Raw genomic sequence first — 23,139 nt, forward strand, 5'->3', positions numbered from 1 at the left:
CCGGCGCTGACGGCGGAGGGACGCACACGAGCTGCCACCCCCGCCCGCTGCCCCAACGGCCACCGCGCCCCCCCCGCGCCGCGCTATGAAAACCAAGTTCTGCAACGGCGACGCCGACCCATCCCCGCTCGGGCTCCTCCTTGGCCGCGGGTCTGCCGCGGCCGGGCAGCCGCCCTCGCCGCTGGCTCACCCCGACGCGGAGGGGAAGGATCCCACCGCGGCGGGCAGAGGCGGTGGCGTCGCGACCCCGCCCCCGGCGCTGCCTCCGCCGCTCGAGGAGGAGTCGCCGCCGCTCGACCCCCGGACACGGCGCCGGGCGTATCTGTGGTGCAAGGAGTTCCTGCCGGGGGCCTGGCGGGGGCTGCGGGAGGAGCAGCTGCGCATCAGCCCCATCAGGTCAGCGCGGAGGGGGAGGTGGCTCATCCAGGGGGCGGGGACGGGGGCGCTCCGCGGGTCCGAGCCGACCCCGGCGGGGGAGGCGATGGGCTCCGTCTATGATTCCATTTTATGCTTTTAAATCCCTTCCGCATTGGGTTTAGTGGGCGGTGGGGACGGTGCCGGGGTCCCGGGGGCGGTGCCGTGTGCGCTCCCGCAGCCCCGGCCCGGAGCGGGTGGCGGTGCGGGGGGGCCGCGGCTGCATCGCGGCGGGCCCGTCTCGGCCCCGCGCCGGGGGAGGGGCCCCGCGCCCGGCTGGGAGAGGGATGGAGCCGGCAGAAACCGCTGCACCGCGCCCCGAGCTCTCTGCCGGGGGAAAGGACCCAGCTGGGCTGGCCCTGGCTGCTCCGCACTGGGAAGTCATCAGGTAAACGCGGTGTACCGGTGATGTGAGTCATCTTCTACAGCACACAGTAACGAGTGCTTGTGACTCAGCACGTTGGCAGCAGAAATATGTAAATTGACGGCGTTCTGGAAACCATATGATGTAATGTGTTGGAGATCTTTGCCTTCTTTGCAGAATTAAATAGCATCTTTATTTTGCTTTAACTAAACCGATGTTAGTTCAGACTTTCCCATTTACGCACAGCTTGTTTCGCGTCTTCCAGAGTGATTATTCTACCTGGTCAAACGTAGAGTCAGGGACAATTTCAAAGGATACTGTTACCAGTTTGCGTTCGTACCTAAGGGACCATACACATTTGACAAAGCTCTGATGTATAAAAGTATAGTTAAACCACATCCTGCTCATTTCTAAATTTATTTTAAAAACCTTTATTGAAAAATCAACAACTCACTGAGACCCAGTGCAGGTATTATTTTTTTAATAGATCATTTCTCCCCAGTTGACATGATCATAAGGAATTAATGAAGGAGGTGAATTTTTTACAAAACCAGTGCAATTCCTAAACAGTAGACTAGTCTGATATGTCTAGTTTGAGTTGGTTAATTAAGTTTCCATCTGCATTAGTGTGTATTGCTGACTTTGGTACTTACTTTCTAAAGCCTTACATTTTAGCACAGTTATCTTTGCATTTCTTGGAAATGTCTCATGTGAGACACCACTTCAAAATAGCTTGGTGGTTTCCAAATTTGGCAGAAGAAAAGATGAGCTGAAACTTAAGAATGTATAAAGCCATGCTAATTGGCAGTTGGGATTCTTTTGGCAAAAGTCTCACCACTTTCATTTCTGGAAGCTGCATCACATTGGTTTGCTGATTCTGGTTTCAGGCAGTGTGTGACTTCTCCAATGTATCCATTAATTGTAAAATCATGTTCTTGAACAGCTGTCAGTAAAGTAACTGCTAGCTTTGTCTGTATGAGTGAGATGTGCCCTTTTGACCTTTAAACAAGCTGCTGAGCCTGCTGACCTTTCAGAAGAACAGTACCTTTTATTATGCTCCTGTATGGATTTCCTTGATAACTTTTCCAGGTAACTTTTCAAGTCTTAAATGCTATGGTGAACTTAAACTATAGTGAAACTTCTGTTTAATGGAGTTCAACATCACTAAGACACTCCATTTTGGCTTGTCTGGTATAAAAAAAAGTTTTTGAGCTTTCACACACTGTGCAGGCTGAGCATTTAAGTCATATAATTATACAGATTCTTGAGCTTTAGTCCAGTATTTCTTGTGAAGTATTTTTCACTGTGCTTAGTTGTTCTATTTAACCATTGATACTTTCACCAAAGTTTTTGTCAGAGGCTTAGAAAAGGTGACAAATGTTTTTTCACAAAATTCTGTCTAACACAGTTCAGATGAAGTGAGAAGTGTAGTTAGTACAACTAATCAGTGTTCAGATTGCCTTTGAATAGCTGGCTCTGCTCTCCCTTTGGTATCCCTTCCATCTGTCTCTTGGGGTTTTTTCCAACCTGTTCACCTTCATGGTTCAAAGTTTCTTCATATCTTGTCTCTAAACATCCTTTCTTGGATTCCTGCCAAGCCACCTGGTTCTTTTCTGTCTCCTTTCTTAAGCATATTGTGCAGCTGCTGTTTTACCCTGTTTTCTTGATTTCATTTTTTCCTTCAGTTGTTGACTTTGGATATGTAGGGCAGCCCCTGTCTCCTTCTTGGTAGCCTTTTTTTTTTTTTTTTTTTTCTTCTTTCCACAGAAAGTCTTTTCTGCTTCCCCACTGTGTTGAAAGAGAGCCCAGAAGAATATTTTAAAAAGCATTGAAAGGAATGTCAGGTTAGGACTGAGAACTGCTTTTTAACCACTACGTTTGGATCTACTGTAGATTCTTGTAATCCCAGGTCACTGCAAGGTATTATATGTTATAGGCAAAATCACTTGCAGAAGGAAAATTTGAAAATTTCATTCATGAACATAATGATAATTAAAAGAATGCAGAAAGCCAATGCAGTAAGGAAGTTGTGGGTTGAATAGATGGATGTTCTAAAGAACTAAAAGAACATCATGCAACTTTGAAACTCAGACACAAACCATCTTGAAAATCTATGCTTCAGTCATTCAGATGATATGCAAACATGCTGGTTTTCTCATTGCATTACTTTTTAACAGCAATATTTTTACAGGGAAAAGTGACAGCATTTGTTTTGTTTTCCACAGCTTTATCAATCTAGATGGATACTAGATCAGAGAAACTGAGTGTGATTTTGGGTTTGTCAAATACATGAGCAACTTAATTCGAATAAAGAACTGCTTTAATTGTAAATTTCCAAATTGAAAATGTGTCCCTAAAAAAAGAAGCAAAAGTAAGACTTTCATCAGCAATGCTGTAGCACAGGCATTCAGGTTAAATCTTTATAGCTGAATTTTGTAGCTGCCAATCACAGTGATAGGAGCTCTTAATTCAAACTTGTAATTTTATATTCACTGCATGGTTTTAAACTTTTTCTGCCATTGTTTTGCTTGTGCAGCTGAGTATATCTGAGGAGACTCCAGCATCACTGGAAAGAATTTACTTAGGTCTACATAGTGCTTTGGATCAATAGCTCTGGGTGCTGAACTGGTACATTAAGAAGCATTGTTTTATTGTGGTCTCGTATGTTATGAGGTATTGGTACTGTTGGAAGACTTTCTTGTTGGAGGAGACCAATTAATCACACCAAAAGGATGCCTAGTGCACCTCTAATCTGTTGAAAACAAAATATGTGCTTATCCAAGTTAGTTAATCAGTGTATTTCTGTCTCCAGAGGTGGCCTCAGCAACATGCTGTTTCAGTGCTCGCTCCCTGATACCATTGAGACAGTTGCGGATGAACCACGGACAGTTCTCCTGCGTTTATACGGTGCAATCCTGCAGATGGTGAGTACATAGAGTGCTTTGGGAGTGGGAGGGGTTCTGCAGCTTCACTGTGATATGTTTGGAGATCTTCATTTGTGTCACTGTGCAGCTTTATCCTTTAGGGAATAATGCTTCTGTGGTGGGGGGTAGATTGCAAGCTGAAAGCAGTTTTCTTGATGGTTTGTTATTGTCTGGAACTTACACACCTTTCTACACAGATCCTGACTGGCGTGAATTAGCTGAAGGCTCGTTTGCTGTTTGTTTGGGCACTAATGTTTTGCTTATGGTCTTAAGTTTGGACTGTGGTGTTTCAGAAAAATTTGCTTCTGTACAGAATGTAGGACTTTGACATAACTAGCTAGATTGCAAGAGACTAAACTGCTCAATTTTAATCTTGGTAGCACTTACCAGTCTTGGAGATTAGTCGAAGGTTTTGTCAAGCTTGTACACTGCTCAAGCATTTTATTAGATATGGGTAATTGTGCTGCTAGCAAACTTGATCTATAGTTTTAGAATAAGAATGAAGTGTGAATGTCAATACTGTACAGTCATCTCATTCCAAAACATGCTTTCCTGAATGTGTGAAGTAGTTGGCATAGAAGCTTAACCAGATGTTTTGTTGAATTCTTCTAATGTTAATTTTATTTGGTTAATAAAATGTAAATAAGTATTGAAATTTGTCACACCTTAAGTGAAGTGCTTGGCAAATCTGTTTCAAATAGTAGCATTTAAAAGCAAGGTTATCTTGTAAACATGGTCTCTTCTAAAGCTGGCAAACTGTTACTCTAGTACTACACAGCAGATCTTCCCTTATCCTCTGCTACACACTTGATGATATTGTAAATAAGCAATCATAATGTAAGTGTTTAACCTTATGAGAAATTGCAGCTTCATAGCATTACATCTGTATGTTGGCAATTGTTTCTATTTGACTTAGAGGGTTTTATTATCCATTAATTTTATATTTTCCAGTACTCAGTTACTTGCTTTGAACAACTGATCCAATATCTGCAGAAGATTTTCTGTTCCTGAAATTCAGCCCATTCTTCCTGCTTCTGCAGTCTTGACCAAGCTCACTATTAAAAGTCTTATTAAATACTGTTGCTTTACTGACTTTGAAGTGTTCCTTTATTATATTAAGTGAGTTGTTAACTTTCCCGTGGTAACAAACTTTACCAAAAATATGTAAAATATTCCAGTGGTTTGGAGTAGCATGAATTGCTTGGCTACAGCACCATATGTGTGTTGGGAAAGTTAAACAGGAAAAGTGTGTAGAAGTTCAGTAATTCAAGCTTAAATAGTCTTTAGTTTTAAAGATAAACTAAAAGCAGAGTGAAAAAAAAGGATAGTGCGAACCTTTGTTTTCAAAATTGCTCCTAGGATTGATACTAAGTTGGGGTTCTTTTTAAGAATTATTAATAGTTTCAATATAATGCTGAGTTAATATTTAGAAAGCTTGAGTAGGAACATGGGCTGTAAAACTGGTGGTAGAGCTTCTGTTTCCCAAGAGCTGTAAAGAAATATGGCCTTTCCCTTATTTTTCAAAGGAAAAATAAAGTGGACTCTAGAATTTGGCTGCCCTCTTCTTCCGTCAGGGTATTTTTTAACTTGCCTCTTCTCTGCCCCTATCCACTGAAGAAATCAAAATAAATTTTTGGGCTCTAAAATCAGAACTAATTTGGTTTGAAAATTCAAAGTGTGTTCATAACTTTCTAACCTTTCTGCTCTTGGTGTTGAAGGATCTTTTGAGATGTCTAACTTCCTTTATTTCCATAGTGGCAGTGAAATGACTGCTCTTGTTGGTGCAGTTCACTAATGATTAAGTAAGCAGAGAAAGTCCCAAGGTAAAACTTTGATTGCATTGAGGTTCACAATTTTTGTCAACAAACATTTGTCTCTTCCAGCCCCTTTACCATAAATGCAAGTTAAAATATAAGCAAACTGTTTTATTGGTATTTTGAAAACCTTGCATAGTATTTCTATGAGTTTCTGGGTGGCATAAGCAGAATGTTATGACAAGCCTGTTAAGTGGGAGTAATTTGACATATTTAGTAAAGTTGCTTAAGTTAAAAACCCTGTAGAAATTAAGGAACACTGCTTAAATAAGTTGAGTTTTGAAACCTGTGCTAAAATCACAACTTAATTCTCAATAACTTAATTGTAACTGCCACTGGGTATTAGTAGTTACCACTTGTTTGTTTGAGCCTTTGTAGCATGTTTTAACTCTTGTCCATTTTTACCTTCTGTTGAAATTGGAGCACAAACCAGTGATATCAGTTCCTTATCCTTTTACTGTAAATACTGTGCATCTATAGCAACCTGCACTAAATTGTTGTACATACAGAAGACAAGTTTAACTTAAAATTTTGAATACAAGTGAAAAATGGATCCCTGATTACTAACTTAAGAATGAATGAGACTGGCACCATAATTCTTTGAGCCACCTTTTAAAGGAACCTTTTTTGCAGTTTGAAAATAGCTCCAGTTTGCTTATTATGACTCTTGGAAGACACAAATGTCAGTACATGAAACTCATCCAATATAAACCATGCCAGCTGGCTAAAGCTGCCACACAGGGAAGGCTTTGTGCCTTCCTCTGTCATAGCTGATATGTTTAAGCCAATTTTTTGTGTGCATGACTGTTTTGGGGGGAGCTGGGTGGAGATGAACTGTGCTGGCTCGGCCATTATTATGAATGGTCACACTGGCATGGACGTTTATAAATCAAGGACTTCTCTTGAGTATATCCTTGAGCAGAACTTTCTTTTTTAAGACCAGAATTGTACTTGTGACAGGTTAAAGTACTAACCACATTAAAACTCCAATGTTTGAGGCACAATGCAGATATGTCTTACTCTGCTTCACTTATTCTTGCTCCAGCTTAGTTGCTAAATTTAAAGGGGAGCATTGAAAGTAAAACTTGTTGTGACAAAATGTCTTTAACTGTTGGTTGTATTTGTGTTAATAACTGAAACAAAAGGTTATCCAACAATATACCATTTAATGTACAGACTTAAATTGGATTTCATATTCATATCACTATAGTGTTTCTACTTAAATTCAAAATAGCATCTTGAAAATGCTAATAGGATTTCAACATAAGGTGACATCAACAAAAAATAAGCTCAAATGAAGGTGAAATTTAAGTTCACCTATCAAAAGGTAACTCAGAGATTGATTCCCATTCTTTTACACATGTCAAAAGAACCTTGAACTGACTCACTGGAGCTCTGTTACTTTACATCAGCCAAAACAAAATTTTATAAACAAATGAGCAAAAACAAACCAGTATACCTAATGTTCCTTTCTGGTCTCTCAATTTCAATGTGAGCAGATGCAAAATGAGTCTAAATGGTTGCCACAGTTGTGTGGTAAATCTTTTTCCATACCTGCCTTGCTGCCTTTTATTTTGTGTAACTAAATAAAATGCAGACTGCTGTGTAACTGTTATTATCAACGTCTTCTGTGGTTGTTGGTGTCCATGTCTGTTTGTAGCATGGAGTAACTACAAATCCCTGGCACTGGCAGACGGCTTGAAAGAAACCAAGCACCTCTTACGGGGATATATTTGTGTTGGGTGGCATTAAGGGTGTTCTGGGGGTAATGTACCACTTTAGTTGTATATGCATGTGTTCTCTGCTGCAGGCTTGCCCATGCGATCGTGCCTAGAGCACTCTGGTTTCCAGGTGACAGACACGATTCACGGTATAGTATGAGATCTCTGAAGTGGAGCATTCTCTACAGCTTTCATTTTCTTTAGTACTGGATTTCATTGTTTAAAAGTAAGCCTTAAGTAGCACCAGCTACTGTCCATGCATCTGAATGTTTACAGCAATAACAAAATACCAAAAATGTCCCGTCCTTTTCTCTGCTCCCTCATAACAGAATGGTAACTTGAAATGTAGAGGATTGAAGCTGTGGCTTTTGTAGAGCTTGAATTGGGAATTCTTCACATGCTAGATTTTTAGGATTTCAGCAAATTAGTATCAGTTCCTTCAGATCTGAGATAAGTGATCAATGGCAGATCCTTAGAAGCAGAAATGGTTATTGCTGAATCTAAAGCTAGTTTTGTTCCATACATTAAGTTCAAATTGATGTCTGCCAACTGCTTCTAGAAAAGTTTGTCCTGCACAGGTCACCTCTAACCTCTAAGGCAATTCCTTGTAATGCTGTGATTTAAGATTTGAATTCCTAGGGTTTTATCTAATTCACAGTCTTATAGTACTTTGAAGTATTGAAGACTAAAGCTGAGTAAGCTCAGAAAAACTGAGTTGTACCATATTTAAATTTGTGAGCAGCGCTCAAAGTTATATATAAAAGAAAAGAGATAAAAGTTCCTTCTCTGTACAGAATTCTGTGGCCAAGCATCATTTGGGTTTTTAATAAGAGACTTCATCTTTCAGCTACAGAAGAAATATATTGGGGACATTAGGAAGAAAATGTTGAACTCAATTTTCTGGATCAAATTGCCAGATGTATAAACACTGTCTGATCATCTGAGCACTGATCAGTGTGTACTGTTTCCTATTCTAGGACTTTTATCTTGTATCCTGAATTTAAATCAATTTACATGATCACAAATCAGACTCTAAACAACTTCTATTAAATATAGTTGTCCTCCCTTACTAAAACTGTAGTGAACTTTCTCAGGGCTTTGAGAATAAATCTTCCCACAATAAAAAAAGCCCTGAACAAATATTGGAAGAAATCTTGAGGCTGTAGAACACATGTCCGTTTCTAGTTAGTTTCCATGTAGAGCGAGTGGTTTAAAAGCTCTAGCAGTTACTCAGATTCTTTTACAGGTAATTACAATTGCTTCATTTCTATTGATGTAAATAGCTCCTGGAATTGGACATTAGTTGGATTTGGAGTGGGCTGTTAGAGTTATGGAAAAACTGAAATCAATTGATTTCACCAAGAATGAGTGAGCTAAATAGGTTGATCAAATTATGAGATACCTTATTTTAAACCACTATTCTCAGAGGTGATTGTGGAATCAGGAAATAATCAAATTCTACTACTTTAATCTGTTGAACTCTTAAACTTCTGCATCCTGCTTACTTTGTTCTCCTTGCCCATATATAGTGAAGAACTTCCTAATCCTAGGCTGAGTACATGGCCACTTGTGAAGACTGATCCTCTCCAAGCTCCCATTCGTATTTGCAAGTTATTTGCATATCTGTATTAATTTTCTTCTGGAAACTATTACTTCACGCTGAGGGAACAGAAAAGAGGGAAGGGATGCTGCAGAAGTCTCCTCTTGTGATGACTCTGCAGTACAGCCCTAACTGTCTCTTTCTAATGGCACAGTAGATGCCATTAGGCTGTCTCCAACACTAATTTGAGTTGGACTCTTGGAACTGGCTAACTCTTTATACAGTATGACCTCTGGAAAGCAGATGCCAGTTCGGGTTCTAGGGAAAAGTCTAACGTGCTTACCTTCTGATTGAACTGAACCATTCTGAGAGCACCATTTATCAGGAAAGACTCCTGAATGGTGAGTAACTTTCTGACTGTTCAAGAAAAATCTGAGAGTGGTATTGATGTAGAACATGCTTGTTCAGAGAAGCCCTCCGTAAATGATTTTAATGCTAATGAGTAGTTATGCATTTAGCTGTAGTGAATATCTTTGGACTTTTTTTAATTTCCTTGAAAGTAATATAAAGTAATAGTAGTTTCCATATTGTCTTGTTTTTAAACTTACATAGTAGTGTTATGGGAAGTACTTGCTGAAAGACCGTGGTTTGTTGTTAACTATCCTTCTTCTATAGCTTCTGAATACTGTAACTGCAGAGCTTGTGTAAATCATTAGCTTGTTGTATTGTACTGAAGGCAGCTGGTGTTGCTTAACTGTATTCCATTCAGTTCATATTTCCACCCCTGTTTTGGACACATTAGAGCTTTGGAACAGGAAGGTATGCACATGGTTCTGTGAATGTAATGTTTGTGTTCAGAAGGTGGAGATGCAGGCTGCCTTTATGGGCTAGTCTAAGCTAGTCTGGTTTAAACAGTCAATGGTGGAATTGCAACATTAATAGCAGCCACAAACTGTCACTAATTCTAAGCAGATATTTGCTTTCTCTTCTCCTTACCTTCAAGCCCTTTAAAGGACAAGGTTTTTAATGCATCTTGAATTTTTAAATGTGCAGCTCTATTAAAAGCATGTGCCATTGAGTGTTCAGTTGCTGAGAGTAGGGTTTAATGTTGTGAAACTGTTTTATAATGACTCTTAACAACCCTAGTATAATAATTATGCATGGAACTTGTTAAAGTTTTGCTAGCATACTGTGGTTCCTACTGAGACACCTTTAGCTTACATGGGCAATTCATTCTCAGTCTTGGATTTGTACAGCCGGTGGTACACTGGACATATAGCCAAGACAGCACACTCTAAATAAGGAAATTCTAGCCACAAGAAATTTAGAAAATAAGGTAATAAGCGAAAGAAGTGATTTGCTACCATTATAACATGCCTATTCCAATAGCCCTTCTAAGGGTTTTATGTAATCTCTAATGTGTCTCAAGTGCTTTGGCTGGAACAATCTCATCCCAGATGTCATGCAGAGGAACTTAATTTTCTCTTAATTAAAAATGTCCCTCTGAGCTTATGGTGCATTGAAATCTTGTTTTGAAAGACTGAGAAACAATAAAAATACAAGTGAAAATCAGGTATTTATGCAAGTGGTTTGGTCTCAGTGGCACATCCTTTTGTAAGATTTTGGAATTGTTGAAAGTGTGGTGGTTAGAGGTCAGATGGACACTAGTGTTGTAGCTGTCACAGATCCAAGACAGTGTTGAGACTTTTAGTTAACTGTAGCTGGTACTTCTACTCCCTTTGTTCTGGTGGTTGCAGGTTAATAACTTTAAATTTCATCTTCTCATTATCTTTGCTTTTTCTCATTCATAGAGGTCCTGTAATAAGGGAGAGTCTGTACAGTCTCAGAAGGAAAATGACTTGCAAGTGAGTAATTAAATTTGCTTATTTCACAGAATTGTATAGATTATAGGGAAATGTGGTGATCCTGCTCGTTTTAAGCCAGGAGTTATTCTACCTGGACTGTGTCTAGAAAATGTAAAAAATGAAGAAAATAAATATATTTGCTCACAGAAGCAACATTGTGAGTGTCTGCACATAGTTTGGAAAGATTCTAACATCCCACATTATGAGGAAACCATGCTCCAATTCTAGCATAAATGGTTTCTTACCATTTTTAATACTGGTATCAGAACTGCTATTTCTAGTATTTATCTTAAGTAGATGAACATCAATTCTTTGCTTTACCTAATCCCTGATTTTTTAACACATCGATGAACTTCTCTGAGGAAAGTACATGGAGCTGGAAAGAAATTGCTCTTAAACTTGAACATGAAGTGTTCCTGATTAGCACTGTGTGTGGATCATCTGCTCTGCAAACTTTCAAGTTCTTACATTTGGAATAAATTCTTCTCCTGCAGCATGTTTAGCTGAGTGTATCTTATCAAGTCATGTGAATGGGATTTGGTAATTTAGATTTCTACTGTGGCAGTATTTTTTCAGCAAGGGATAACATTGCAGCATGCTAGCCAGATGCCTTGGTTGTTATGTACTGTTTTCAGCCCTGTAATCATTTGGCAGTGACTAGGGAAAAGTACATTTTACTCAATTGATAAGTGCTGCTTTTCTCCCCTTGTATTTTTTGCCTTCTGGCAATGCCATCTGAAACATTTTCAAGCATTTGCTTGGCTTTGGGGTTTTTTTCCCCTAGTGAGTTGAAACTGGTTTTAAATTTTTTGTTGTTGAATGACTGCTTTTGAAGTTTTGTTGAACTTTGTTTAGCTTACTGGAACAGCTTCAATCAGTTGAACCAAGATTGAACTGAAAAATGTACTGGTTTGATACCTCAGGTTTTTCAAAGATGAAAAATGGAGATGGTTTGATTTCTCCTCTACCACAATCTTGTAAAAAAGAAGTTAGAGTTATAAAAGAAAATAAAAGTTCAAACAAGCCCCACCCTGGTGACAGAAGCTCATAAAGTTTTGCAGTACAGGAAACAAGGTTTTGACTTCAGAACCGAAGTTCAAATGAACTTCATTTGTGGTATTTGTTGCTTGAAAAATACTGCTTTTCTGCTGATAGTTGTTCTCTGCTATTAATCTCATAGTGCTGAAACTTCACTGTTGAATCAGTGTTCTCAAGCATTACTGTCAGAATGGATTTGTTAATTTTCTTCTCTAGGTTATGAGAGGAAATTATGTCCTTTAGAGAGAATAAAATTCTGGGTTCACTAACAAAAGCATTGTAGCTTCTGAGCTGCCTGGTGTGTGACAATTGTGTAAACATTAGATAGTCTTGTCAGCTCATAAGGCCTTTTAACAGGAATTTATTTTGCTTTGGTTTTGATATAATCTGCGGTAATTTTCCTTAAAATATGCCTAATTTGTGTATTTTATAGTGAAATTTTAAGGCAGGAAAAAAGCAGAAGTTTCAGTTTCAGCTGAAGTGGAGAAAGGCTTCTGATATCTCCTTGTCTATATGGGAGTTGCATCCTGGGAATGTCTTGTAAAAAATTTTTATAATTGTTAGGTTTGAAACAAAACATCGGTCTTTTAAGTAGTCATTTAAAAACCTAAGTGGTCCAATTTTCTCCAGAAATATAAATACAAGTGCTTATGGATGAGTCTCTGAAACTGCTCAAAACTGAGAGCTGTAGATCTTAAAATAACAGGTTGTTGTCTTGGCAGCATGAGTGTATTGCAAAGTATTTGGAGGCACATAATTTTCTTAGTTACAATGCTTGATCCTTTAAAGTCATCAGTTGAACATTAATCTGAAGCATCAGATACTTAGATTTGTTCAGTGTCCATATGAAGTATACTACAGAATTTTTTAATGTCCTTTAGTAGTTTATTTCCACACCTATCCTGTGTTTGACAGTAGTGTGTGGGGTGGAGACTTGGTAAAATGTCCCTTGTCAGCCTTTGTGCCTGAGATTACATGGATGGTATTGTTCCAAAACTCTCATTGGACTTGTGCTCAAATAACCATTTGGTTTCAGTAGAGGAAGTTCTTCTAGTACTTGCACTTCTGATGCATGAAGAGATGTCTTAATGAATAACAGGATTTTTTTGTACTTCCTGTTATCCAAGAATAGTGAGTTGCTTTTCAGTAAGTTATAGAAACAAGGAACTGACACCTTAATGGGAATAGACTTAAAAATGCCTGGTGTTGTACCAGGTGCAGTCTAAGTCAGTGTTGGTTAATAATGGAGTGGACATTCAGTTGCTTGTAACTAATTTGCTTTTTGGTGCTTGGCATTAGGTTTCAGAACTGAATGGAAAGAGTTCAGACCTGTGATGGTGAGGGCATGTGAAATTAAAACCATTTTTTTGATGTGTTAGTGGATAAAACATTTGGTGCTTTGAGGAACTGGGATGAAAAAATGCTGGGGAACATATATGCAATACATTCATATGCAAATTGTCTTTAAGTCTGCTTCAGAACAGTTACATAAGTCTTTACTACACTTCAATATGAAATGCTAGAATTTATTGAAGATCTCAGAATAATGCATGGGACAATAATAAAAATAAGTTATCAGCACTGCTGCCTGGAGTGTACTCAAGAGTGGAACTTGCATAGAGTTATGTCTGATACTGTGCTGACTGCAATAATGTAAAAAGATCTGTGGGCAGAAATATCTGGGAACTTTCTTAATGTTGTCTTCTTCATTCTTAAGTTTTTAAGTGTTATGGGTCTGACTTTGACATGAGCTACTCAAAAGTAGGCAGAGGCTTGGGAGACCTTTAGGATTTGAGTAGAGCTGGATTTTGTTGAACATAATTGCTAGAAGCAGAGTTTTATAATGTGACCTCTGTGCTTAGATAATCTTACCCATCCAGAAAGCTACACTTCAGTATTCAACTGTGGTTTTGAGATTAAATATTTCATATTTCTATTAATTTTTAAGCATTTATATTAAAAAGCTGTCTGCTTGTCACTGTTATGAACCATGTCTTATTGATGTAAGCCAGCCTTAGAGAAAAGTTTTTGAAACTTCAGGTATGTTTGGTGGTAGAAAGGGGAAGAGCGTTTATTCACACACACATGTGTTCCTTAGCAGGAGCTTAAATTACTTCCCATTTGAAAAAATGAGAAAGGGAATACTTAAAATTTGCTTAATGGAAGGAAAACAGAAATCATTATTCTAAATGAGAAATTGTTCTATTCAATAAAAACAGTATTTTATTATTGTTTGTTCATTTAATTCACTTGTGTAGCTAAAATGTCCTTTTGAGAGGCAGTGTTCTGAAGAGTGTTAAAATAGCTGATATAGGATAATATTTGTTGTGTTGTGTTTTAGTGGGATGAATTTGCAGAGCTCCTAGAGGTTACAGAGGAGAGGGTGTTTTGGTTTTTTTTTCAATTTTCTTTTGACCTGGCCCACCAACAGTACCTGTTAAGTGACACATTTTCCTCTCCAGCTTTAAATTTGAAACCAAAATACTTATTTTGCTCCCATAGTGACTAAAAGTTATTAAAATTTCTCACTTGGTAACAGTTTAGCTATTGTGCACACCCAAGTGGATTTCTGTGCAGGCACCAACTAATACTTCAATTCTTTTGGTAGGGGGCAGAAGCCATGGTTCTGGAAAGTGTTATGTTTGCCATTCTTGCAGAGAGAGCGCTTGGCCCAAAGCTGTATGGAATCTTCCCACAAGGGCGACTGGAGGAATTCATTCCCGTAAGTCCTGGTCATAATTAGTTAGTGGGCTGCTGGAAGCTGTTTTAATTGATCATGACAAGGAGGTCTCTGGGCTGCCCAGAAAAACAGGGATGTGGGAATGGAATACTTGGCTGCCAGCAGTAATTGCTGGCTGTAATTTGATACAGTTAGAGTGGGTGTTGGAAAGCCCCACTGTAGACTCTTGCCAGGGGGAGATATCTAAAAACTCTTCTACTCTAGCAGAGGCTAATAAATGAAGATAAAAAGCCTGTTAGATACCAAACATAGTGTGGGGAAGCTGTGGAGTAACACTTCCCTTTAACAGCAATGAGGGCAGATGCTTTTGATGTTCTTAAATATTTATACTTGATCTGCTTTGAAGATATTCTTAGTGTGAGATGTGATACTCCCCAGGTCTTGAATCTAGAAGTGAATTGATTAAGTTGTAAGTAGGGCTGGCTAACAGCTTTTCCAAAGGCAGAAACTTTGTAAGTTCATCTGTGAGCAAAAAAGAGCATTGCTTGAGTACTATGCTAGTATTTCACACTGTACTGCATACAACCTTATGCTAGTGCTTATAATTAACCATAGTTCTGTAACTCATCAATTAACTGCATTTTAAGAATACTGTATTTTATTACAGAGCAGGAAATTGAGCACTGAAGAACTAAGCTTACCTGACATATCTGCTGAAATAGCGGAGAAGATGGCCAGATTTCATGGCATGAAAATGCCATTTAATAAGGAACCTAAGTGGCTTTTTGGAACAATGGAAAAGTAAGTTACGCAATACTTTATGGGGAAAAAAAGGCGACCTGTTGTAATTTTGATAAGCAGATCATTCTTCCTGGATGCCTGAGAACACAAGCTTTCACTGTACCTAGAAATTATCACATGAAGGACTTCAGTTACCTTGAAGAACAGTAATGTTTTCTTCAGTAACTCTTTCAAACTTCCTCAATTTTAGTATGAATGGTATCATAGTATGAGAAGAATAATACTCTTGTTATTACAAATCCTCTATTGTCCTTTTTTGATACAGGTATCTAAATCAAGTGCTGAGAATTAAATTTACCAGAGAATCCCAAACCAGAAAACTGAACAAACTTCTCAGTTACAATCTCCCCCAGGAAATGAAAAATCTAAGGTAGGCTTATTTTATCTACCCCCATCTTCTACTCCCCACAGTTTCTTGACAGATTTTTGTATACTTGTTCAGATATGTTACACAGTATAACACTTTGTAATCATTTTACTCTTCAAGCCAGGGATGTTTTGGTTCTGTGACCAACCTCAGTCTTATACAAATACAAAATTCGATTATGAAATTGCTGATCTGACTTGCTGATCATGAAGTCAATCTTCATTGTGCTGATGTTTTGTTCCTAATTAAGAAAATAGGCTGTTGCTGGGAGGGAATAGTGTTTCAAAACCTTACAACAAAATTACCTGGAAGTGGACCTGAACTTAGTGATTTGTGACTTAAAAGATGCTCTGTTGCTTTTTTCTAGAGCTATGCTTGAAGCTACTTCTTCACCAGTTGTATTTTGCCACAATGACTGTCAAGAGGGTAAGCTGCTAATATTTCAGTAATGCTCAGTGATGTACTGTTGATCCTTTTCTGGTTACTTGTTTGCTCTCTGAGAGATAACCACATTGCGGAGGTACTTCCCTGAAGCAGCAGCCTGTACACTCTAGTGGGCTATAGTATCAAAGCAAAGTATGAGCTTCTGCAACCCTTCAGTCTTTTTCAGAGAACCCTGGTGTCATAAATGGGTTAAGCCAAGAATGTACTCATGCTCTGTTAGTACAGGTCAGTTGATGGTGGGAGCCTTAAGTGTTTTCTGTTCAGACCACAGCTTGCTTTGCTGCAATATACGTGATCGGGGTCAGGTATACCAGAGTCATTTTAAAAGAAAGATGCTGAAGACCTGAGTGGTGAAAATGGAGAGCAGTGTAGTTTGACAAGGCAGTTTTTAACTTGTACTGGTAAGAAACATTAGAAAAACATTATCCACCATTTTTTAGTGTTCTCTGGGAGTCATGGAAAGAATAAAAAATTTCCTGAGCCAATTACTGAAGATGATGAGTAGTAAGCAAGGCTGAAGGTGTTGAGTATGCTGTGTTTGTGTGCCCTATCACCTGAACAGTGGTAAGCTGGGCTGAGATGGAAGGATGCTCTAGTGGGACTGAGTGCAGGGATGTTTTGTTGTCAGTGGTCCCAGTTTTGTCAGCTAAGGCTGAGGAACTGGCCTGGAGGATTGTCACATAAGGATAGGCAGCATGAGGGGAAAAGGCCACTAACCTGAGGTGTCAGTCGTGGTGGAGTTTGAGGTCTCCTTGCTGATGTGGCAAGGTGCACTACTGGAGGAATCAGAACATAATAGGGCTGAGGCAAGCTAGGGAGCCTAAAGCTCCAAGGGGTTTGGGGATGTGTGTCAAATACTGTGCTGCTTTTTCTGTTGAACAGACGTACCTGCTGAGAGGGGGGGGTCACACTACTGCAGAAATCGACAGAGGCAGACTTGATGTCTTTTAGATGAATTATAGTGATTATGTTAATTCAAAGACACATAAGCAATTGCCTAAACTTTCTGTATAGGTACTGGTTGGGCCACATATTAGAACTGCAGAGTGATCAGACTGACTTTCAGGCTGCTGAAAAGCAGATTCTGTCCCAAGTGTTGTATGATCAGTGATAGTGCTATGCAGATCTGTGAGATGCTGTGAAATTTATAGATCTCAAGCTGTGGAAAGAAACAATGCAGCAAGGACTCCTAAGGCTGACAGGCCTACCTGAGGCCAGCTACAAGCTAAACTGGGGAAAGAAGATCCTTGGGAGAACAAATCTACCTCTCCCTGTACAGAAAAAACTTTCTTCCTTTCAGCTTTACAAGGTAAAGCTATATAGCTCAGCTTCCAGGGAGCTGGTGAACAGCCAGTGCAACTTGGCTTCTCTCCTGTTGTTGTGGTTTAACTAAACCCAGCTGGCAACTCAGCTCCACGGAGCCACTCAGTCTTCCCAGTGAGATTTGGAAGAGAATTGGACAGGTAGAAGTGAGAATTCACACCCTGAGATAAAGGTAGTTAATTAGGGAAAGCAAAATAAGCAAAGAAATTAATTCTCTGCTACCCTTGGGCAGGCAGGTATTCAGCCATCCCCAGGAGAGCAGGGCCCCATCACACACAGCAGTGACTTGGGAAGACAAACACCATCACTCCAAATATCCCCTCTTCCTCCTTCTTCCCACTCTATACAGTGAGCATATAGTATGGAATATTCCTTTGGTCAGCTGTTCAGCTGTATCTCCTCACAACTCTGCCTGCACCCCCAGTCTTTTTTTGGGCTGGGGTTTGAAGCAGGTAAGACCTTGTGACTCTACAGGAGCGCTACTCGGCAGTAACAAAAACATCCCTGTGTTATCAACACCACAAATCCAAACACAGCCCTGTGCCAGCTACTATGAAGAAAGTTAACTACCCCTGCCAAAAGCAGCACACCTATAATTCTTCTGTGCAGATGTAAGATAACTGGGATTAGCTGAACAATGTTCCTTGAGATACACAGTATTGCTTTGCTCTGATTTCCCTGCATTATTAAATATGCAGTATTCTGTTAATTTTCAGGTAATATCTTACTTCTGGAAGGCAGAGAGAATTCAGAAAACCAAAAGCTGATGCTCATTGACTTTGAATACAGCAGCTATAATTACCGGTAAACACTTTATTTGCTCTTCAGCATGGGAATGTGCTCCTTTCTGCATGCCACAGGGAGGCCAAGTGCTGCACTTCTGTTTGTCTATTCTAGTGAATTGTTCTGCTCTGATAGTGATAAGGTTAGCCAATACAACTAATCAAAACAGCTCTGATTCTGAGCTTAGGCACACAGCAGAGGCAAAGTTGTTGGGGCTCCTTGATTGTTCTGACTACAGGACTTATTTATGCACAAATGGCTTCTTGCTGGCATGTCAAAATTTCTTTCTAGTAGGAAGCTGAGGAAAAGGGTAGATTTTGTGTGCATATGTCTGTAGGGCAGCTTTGCTTGTTTTTTTTCCTTCTGTCCTTTCTAATGGCTTTTCCATCTATGCAGATGAGAACACAAGTTTTTCACTATGCAGTTATGCAGCATGCTTGTCTGTCTTCCCTCGGCCATCTAGTTAAATGTTTTTAAGGATAAGTGTGTACAGTCACTGGGGTTAAACATCACTATAGCTGGAACACAACAAAACAGTGAATTCCAATAATGTATGAGTGGAATATGTGGAAAGTTTTGAATATGATCTCTTTGCCTGCAATAATGGCAATATTAGAGATGTCTGACTTCACACTGACATGTAGTGCATACCCAAGTATTTTTACTGTCTCCATTGGTATAAAGTTCAGTAGCAAAGTCTAGCATTCTCATGTAGCTGGTAGCTTTCATTCTTAACTGTCCCTCTTTACTAACTGCTTTATAATAACTTGGAAAAAGTTGTTTTCTGACTGTCGATTCTCTATCTTCAGCAAAACTGCAGTAAATTGAGTAGCCCAGTGCTTTTAAACTTAATTTTAGATTTGCTTAAAAAAAACCCCAGATTGCTAGTTTGCAAATATTGAGGTACTTTATCTTTTCTCTTTCAGAGGATTTGATATTGGAAATCACTTCTGTGAATGGATGTATGATTACTCGTATGAAAAGTACCCATTCTTCAAAGCCAGTGTTCTTAAATATCCTTCAAAGAAACAACAGGTAGACAAAAGATACAGTTAAATTCCAGTGTCCAAAGTCTTCACATCTTAACTCTTTCTCAGTTCTCTTTTGGACTTACTGTGTCCAAAGATATTTCCTCTATGACTTCCATATGTGTAGTGCTTTCTCTAATCCTGACTGCCTTTGCTTTAAAAAGCATAGTAACTTTGTAGCTAATTCCAACACTTGATATTTGGAAAAAAATAAATGCCAGTTTATTAGAAGGTCTGCCTACGTCTGAAAAACAAATATATTTTGAGATGAAAACTTGTAACTCAGTTGTTTACTTGCCTTCCAGCTTCATTTCCTCTCCAGTTACCTGTCTGCATTCCATGATGGCTTTGAAAATCTGAGCAATGAAGAGAAGTCCAAACTAGAAGAAGAGGTCTTGGTAGAAGTTAACAGGTAATTTGCCTTGTACAACTGTATCTTCAGACTTGCACTGTGGTACCTATACTTGTATATATCTCACTGGGTGGGGGAACTTGAGCCAAGAGATTGAAAGTTACTTACATGTGGTAAAGAACAATCTGTCCACGGTAACATTAAATATGTGATATACACTAATAGTGGAGTAAACAGAATACTACTCCATGGGGAATTATTTTCACAGTATCATAGGTGAGGAACAGGTGTGGACATCCCCAAACTAGAGAATACTGTTCTAACAGGACATGGAAATAAGGTGTTGTGACTTAGCAGGGTATTTATTTCAATAACTTTGTAATTTCAGGTTTGCCCTTGCATCGCACTTTTTCTGGGGTCTGTGGTCTATTATACAAGCAAAGATCTCATCCATTGAATTTGGGTACCTGGTAAGTTTTTTAATTGTTTTACACAGCTGAAAATGAATAATCTTAAATATCCTGTGGTAAATTATTAAAAAGGCAATGGAATGGCCTCTCGCAGCAGCTAGTATCTTCTAAGTGGAGTAAGGCTTTTAAAAATCCATTAGTTGCTAGTTTGTACTCTTTCCTTGAGAATATAAAGGACATCTAAGATCATAAAAACTTCAGAAATTGTTCTCAGGGTTATATAGAGAGTGAACAGCCTTGTGTCAGCTATATTGCAGCATTATTCTGCAGAAAGACATCCCAGGCAAGAGAGAGGCCAACATGCAGTTAGAACTTCAAACTGAATACTCAAAGTGCACATGTCATCCCATGGGGATGTTCAGTGTGCAGCAATATCTGTGCCAGGTAGCAGCTGGTTCTTGAGAAGCTGATCAGTCTGGCTCTTGGTCTGTGCTCAGTTTACTGTGAAGCGATAGGACTGGCAGGTACATGGAATACCTTACTGGAAGTCTTGCAGGAGCCTTTTCAGTGAAGTCCTGGCCTTTTTAGTACCTGTTTTTGCTGACACTTTGGCAGCAGCTAATTGTGTTAGAGTTGAAACAAAACTGGAGGAAATTATAAGAAGCCAGAACACCTCTGGAGAGATTATCCTTCTGAGTAGAGCTAATTAGTGCATTGAGATGATGGATTAGGAAAGTTACACAGTTAATACCTTCATGTTTCCCCATCCCAAAAAAGAAAACAGCTGTTTACTGTATTGAATACTGAATGTCCTTTATTTCTCCAGGAATATGCATTATCCAGATTTGATGCCTACTTTGATCAGAAGAGAAAGCTGAAGGTGTGAATGTGGGAGGAATGGCCTGTTGGTTACTGTATGAAGAGGGCAGCTGGACAGAACTCTCACCGTGCTTAGGCTACTGTATCTCTAATGAAGGTGTCACTGAATTCCAGTTCCTGGGAATGCAGGTGTACAGTACTGAGGACTATAAAAAAATTACTTGTTTACAGTTCCGTAAATAGTTGGAATGAGATTGGGAGGCAAAAGTAAAATACAACCATGCAATATCTTTAAATCTTTTAAATCTAGGAGCTATTTTGTATTATGGGAGAAGCTTACAATTAAGTGTCAATACCATGTGCATCAGAGCAAACTTGCTGTGGGTACATTTTTGGGGGGTGTTGGCATTCTGGTTTGTGTTGTAAGTGGAACAGCTGTAAAAGCTGATTTGTTGTAGACACTGCCTCTTAAGGAGAAGGAAAAGCGAAGGAGACAACTGCTAAACTGTGAAGTAGGCTTAAAAACTTACTGTGAGTTTAGGTTCACCATGCCCCAAGAACACTATCTTCAAAGCTGCTGCTACCTTACACCACTTTAACCAGAAGCAACTAAACACATTGAAGCAGTGTGCTTTAAAGTGTTAGTGACACACACATGAATGTTTCTCTTAGGCTGGTGTGCCTGGGAAGTGAAGTACGAATGAGCTTTGAACTGGACATTCTAAAGGAGTTTGTTTTAAACCTTTTGTTCCATGTTGTTCAAGAACATGCTTTAGCCCAGCCTGGTTCTCTTAAAATGCTGTGTCCTGCACAGGGGGTTCTGCAGGCTGGCAGCACTGGGAAGAGTGCCTTGAATTGCTCTAGCAGCTCCCCAGATAACTGGATTGGCATTGACAGTACTGGTAATTGAGGCCCGTTGCTCTTCTTGTGTTGCCACAGTATATGGCTATAATAAATAGTAGAGCCAAAGACTGTGGAGAACACTTCAGGAAATTGCTGTTCTGCCCATCCAGTTCTTATGTGGCTTGAGAGGTGCTTTTCTTGCACCTTCAACTCTCATCATGTTCCAGGATTCCAGTAAAGTGGAGCATCTTGTGGGGAACAATAACATGTATATTGAAACTTGAGTATAATCTGTGTACATGCCATCTAAAGATTTCTTTTGATTTTTGGGAGCTTGTTTATTTTGAATGTTACTTGTTTGTGCTTTCTAACACACTGTATTATAAACACACTTCTAAGTTTACCCTTTTTGACTTGTATAGCAAATACTGTTTGAAGCGGCTGAAAAAATGTGCAGCATTTCATGTACTGTATAGCAGAACTTGTAAAAGCTGTCATTACTCTCTTGTACAGAGAATCATTTTCCATACATTCAGTTATTAATACTTTATAATAAATATAAAGCACTTAAAAACACTGTTGTTGATATTCTTGAGTCTCTGTTACAGCTGCAGGATAAAATAGATGCCATTTCTGGCCTTAATCTCTGTTGGATCCTTGCAAAGGCTGACTGAGCTACAGGCTCAGTGCTCTGGAGTATGTCTTAAATATGTCTTCAGCATTTATTGTATAATTGAATTCTAATAAAAAGGTGTTTAAAGCTAGCAATGAAAAGCAGACTGAACATCAGTTTTGAAAACTACAGCTTTAGAGGTGGGAAGAGTTTCTGTTGAAGCACTTCACTCTATCTGCCCGGTTGACTACCCTCAAAGCAAAGGTAAAAGGTACCAGCACATTGAACTTTACTGCAGACACTTCATGTGCTGTGCCAGTATGAACAGCAATATTTCTCTAGGCTGCTGAAGGCTTCATTTACAGTACTGTTGCACACAGCAAAACCAGTGGAAATGGCAGTTTAGGGAAAGGGGTGGGAACAAACAGCTCAGAACAAGGCTTTGCAGGTATTGATTTGTAATAGGTGTCTGGCATCTTGGAAAGTATTCTAATGACAAATTCAAGTTCTTGAGAAACCACCCATGGATACTGACTCACCAATTCATATTTCTCAGAACCAAATAGGGAAGAGGACTCAGTCACAGTTAGTGCTAACTAATAAAAGCTGATTGGAGGTGAACAGGAGTTGTGGTGCCTCTTAAATTTGGAGAGGAAACCAGAGTTCCCTGGTGAGATGTTTTGGGTAAGTCCCAGAACTGCAGCTGTGCACCAGCACTTCTACTATGATCTCTCAGGGTGAGGAAAGATCTTGAAGGAAAGCAAAGTGTGCTCTAGCATGTGCTTTCTGTAATGTAAATTGATTTTTAAAAGGATGAGATGCCCCTGAGTGTTGTGTGGTACACTTAGTAGGGACATAGATAAGTCAACACTTGTGAGCGGAGACAATGCTTAGTCACTTCCTGGTTGTTGGGGTTTGGGGTTTTTTTTTTTTTTTTTTTCACAGCTTGCCTATTGATGGCAAGTTCCTTCCATTTTCTTGGAGAACTTGGAGTGG

General features: G+C 39.3%; 1 protein-coding gene across 3 annotated transcripts; it reads left to right on the forward strand.

Annotated features, from left to right (window-relative positions):
• The first annotated feature begins 7 nt into the window (after positions 1-7).
• CHKA (choline kinase alpha) lies at positions 8-22,106 on the forward strand. Of its 3 annotated transcripts, none has more exons than XM_033061855.2 (12): positions 8-396; positions 3,591-3,702; positions 10,589-10,642; positions 14,289-14,402; positions 15,028-15,161; positions 15,427-15,531; positions 15,896-15,954; positions 18,012-18,099; positions 19,005-19,113; positions 19,412-19,518; positions 19,847-19,928; positions 20,695-22,106. In XM_033061855.2, exons 1-12 carry the CDS (start codon positions 86-88, stop codon positions 20,752-20,754), a joined length of 1,335 nt encoding a protein of 444 aa, XP_032917746.1. In that variant the 5' UTR covers positions 8-85; the 3' UTR covers positions 20,755-22,106. The 3 variants fall into 3 exon arrangements, with proteins under 3 accessions (XP_032917746.1, XP_032917747.1, XP_032917749.1); XM_033061856.2 differs by lacking the exon at positions 8-396 and adding an exon at positions 709-802; XM_033061858.2 differs by lacking the exons at positions 8-396; positions 3,591-3,702 and adding an exon at positions 4,942-7,386.
• The last annotated feature ends 1,033 nt before the right edge of the window (positions 22,107-23,139 follow it).

This window comes from Catharus ustulatus, chromosome 6, assembly GCF_009819885.2.
Source record: "Catharus ustulatus isolate bCatUst1 chromosome 6, bCatUst1.pri.v2, whole genome shotgun sequence".
NCBI lineage: Eukaryota > Metazoa > Chordata > Aves > Passeriformes > Turdidae > Catharus > Catharus ustulatus.